General features: G+C 34.0%; 1 protein-coding gene across 3 annotated transcripts in view; it reads right to left on the bottom strand.

The window, feature by feature from the left end:
• Positions 1-560, bottom strand: part of LOC129094389 (vitellogenin-1-like) — an 11,420-nt gene extending 10,860 nt beyond the window's left edge. For all 3 annotated transcript variants that reach the window (XM_054602541.1, XM_054602543.1, XM_054602542.1), the window contains exon 1: positions 521-560. In XM_054602541.1, coding sequence (XP_054458516.1) covers positions 521-560 — 40 coding nt within the window. The remainder of the gene's footprint in view (positions 1-520) is intronic.
• Between the last annotated feature and the right edge of the window lie 621 nt (positions 561-1,181).

The raw sequence follows: 1,181 nt of genomic DNA, 5'->3' as shown, positions 1-1,181 counted from the left end.
ACATTTGAGAGTTTAAATGGTGTCTCTAGCTGAAGGTATGGCAGAAACAGATGCTTTCAAAGTTTAAGAAGTTTAAGGAGATTTGAGGATTTTCCCCATAGGGAACCATTATATGAAAAATATGATCACCATGGATCCTGCTGACCATTGCTGAGATCAATCAGTGCAAAACTTTTAGCAAGTTTGGAAGCGTATATCAATTTTTTGCTTCTTTTTGAGCAAACCAAACCCTTCAAAATGCAATTGCGCAGCAGAAAAAAATGTATCACTATAATAACAATATATTCCTTGGTGCAGGCACTTTCGTGCTGGGGACCTAATGTATGAGTAACTGTCTTTTCTGTTCAACTGTATGAGGTGTAAGTGTGCTGTGTTAAACAACACTAAACTTTAAATTCTTTGTTAAAATGTACAATTTCAAATACATTATTTTAAGATATTGAAATAAAAAATGGCAGTTTCTGATGAAAACAGTTTTTCTAAAAAGTTATACCTTTGCAAAAGCAAAGATTGTACTTACCCACGAAGGCCAATGTCAAGGCAAGCACGACCACTCTCATGGCTGTCGAGGTTGTGAATGTCTGCAGTCAGAGGTTGGCTTTTAAAGGGACATTTCTGCTGACAAAGTCAAACACGGATGTCATGAAGGTATAATATTAACCCTGACATGTTTGTTTGTTTGTTACACTCTATTAGATAGATAGGGGTTTTTACCTTTTAGATTCAAACAAACTTGGGTTTGGTTTTGGGAGGGCGACAGGGCATGTATCAGTGGATGAAAAGTTAGAGCCACCTGACCTTGTTCTCCTCAGATATGCCAAGTCAAAGTTAAGCATCACGCTTCAAAATGTTTGCTGTGTCTAACAATTCATTTTACAATACCATAGAAGAGAATACTGTTTTTCTACTATAAGCCGTACTTTGTTTGAAAATACCACCCTTTTTTTTTGCTCGTATTTGCAAATATGTAGTCATTATTTTACATATGAAAGTAGAAAAACAAATGGGCCAAAAATGTATCAAAAGAAGCATTTTTTTACTGTTCAACTTTGTATAAAAAGTTTTTTTGAAACGTTTTAAAATAAATCATTTATGGATTGATATGATTTTCTTTTGACCAAGGGTTTAGAGGACACCATATTTTTAATTAAAGGGAAATTTAATAACAAGATCTTTATTTC

This window comes from Anoplopoma fimbria, chromosome 8, assembly GCF_027596085.1.
Source record: "Anoplopoma fimbria isolate UVic2021 breed Golden Eagle Sablefish chromosome 8, Afim_UVic_2022, whole genome shotgun sequence".
Taxonomy (NCBI): Eukaryota; Metazoa; Chordata; class Actinopteri; order Perciformes; family Anoplopomatidae; genus Anoplopoma; species Anoplopoma fimbria.
The sequence above is the reverse complement of the archived record's forward strand: the minus strand, read 5'-3'. Positions and strand labels throughout refer to the sequence as shown.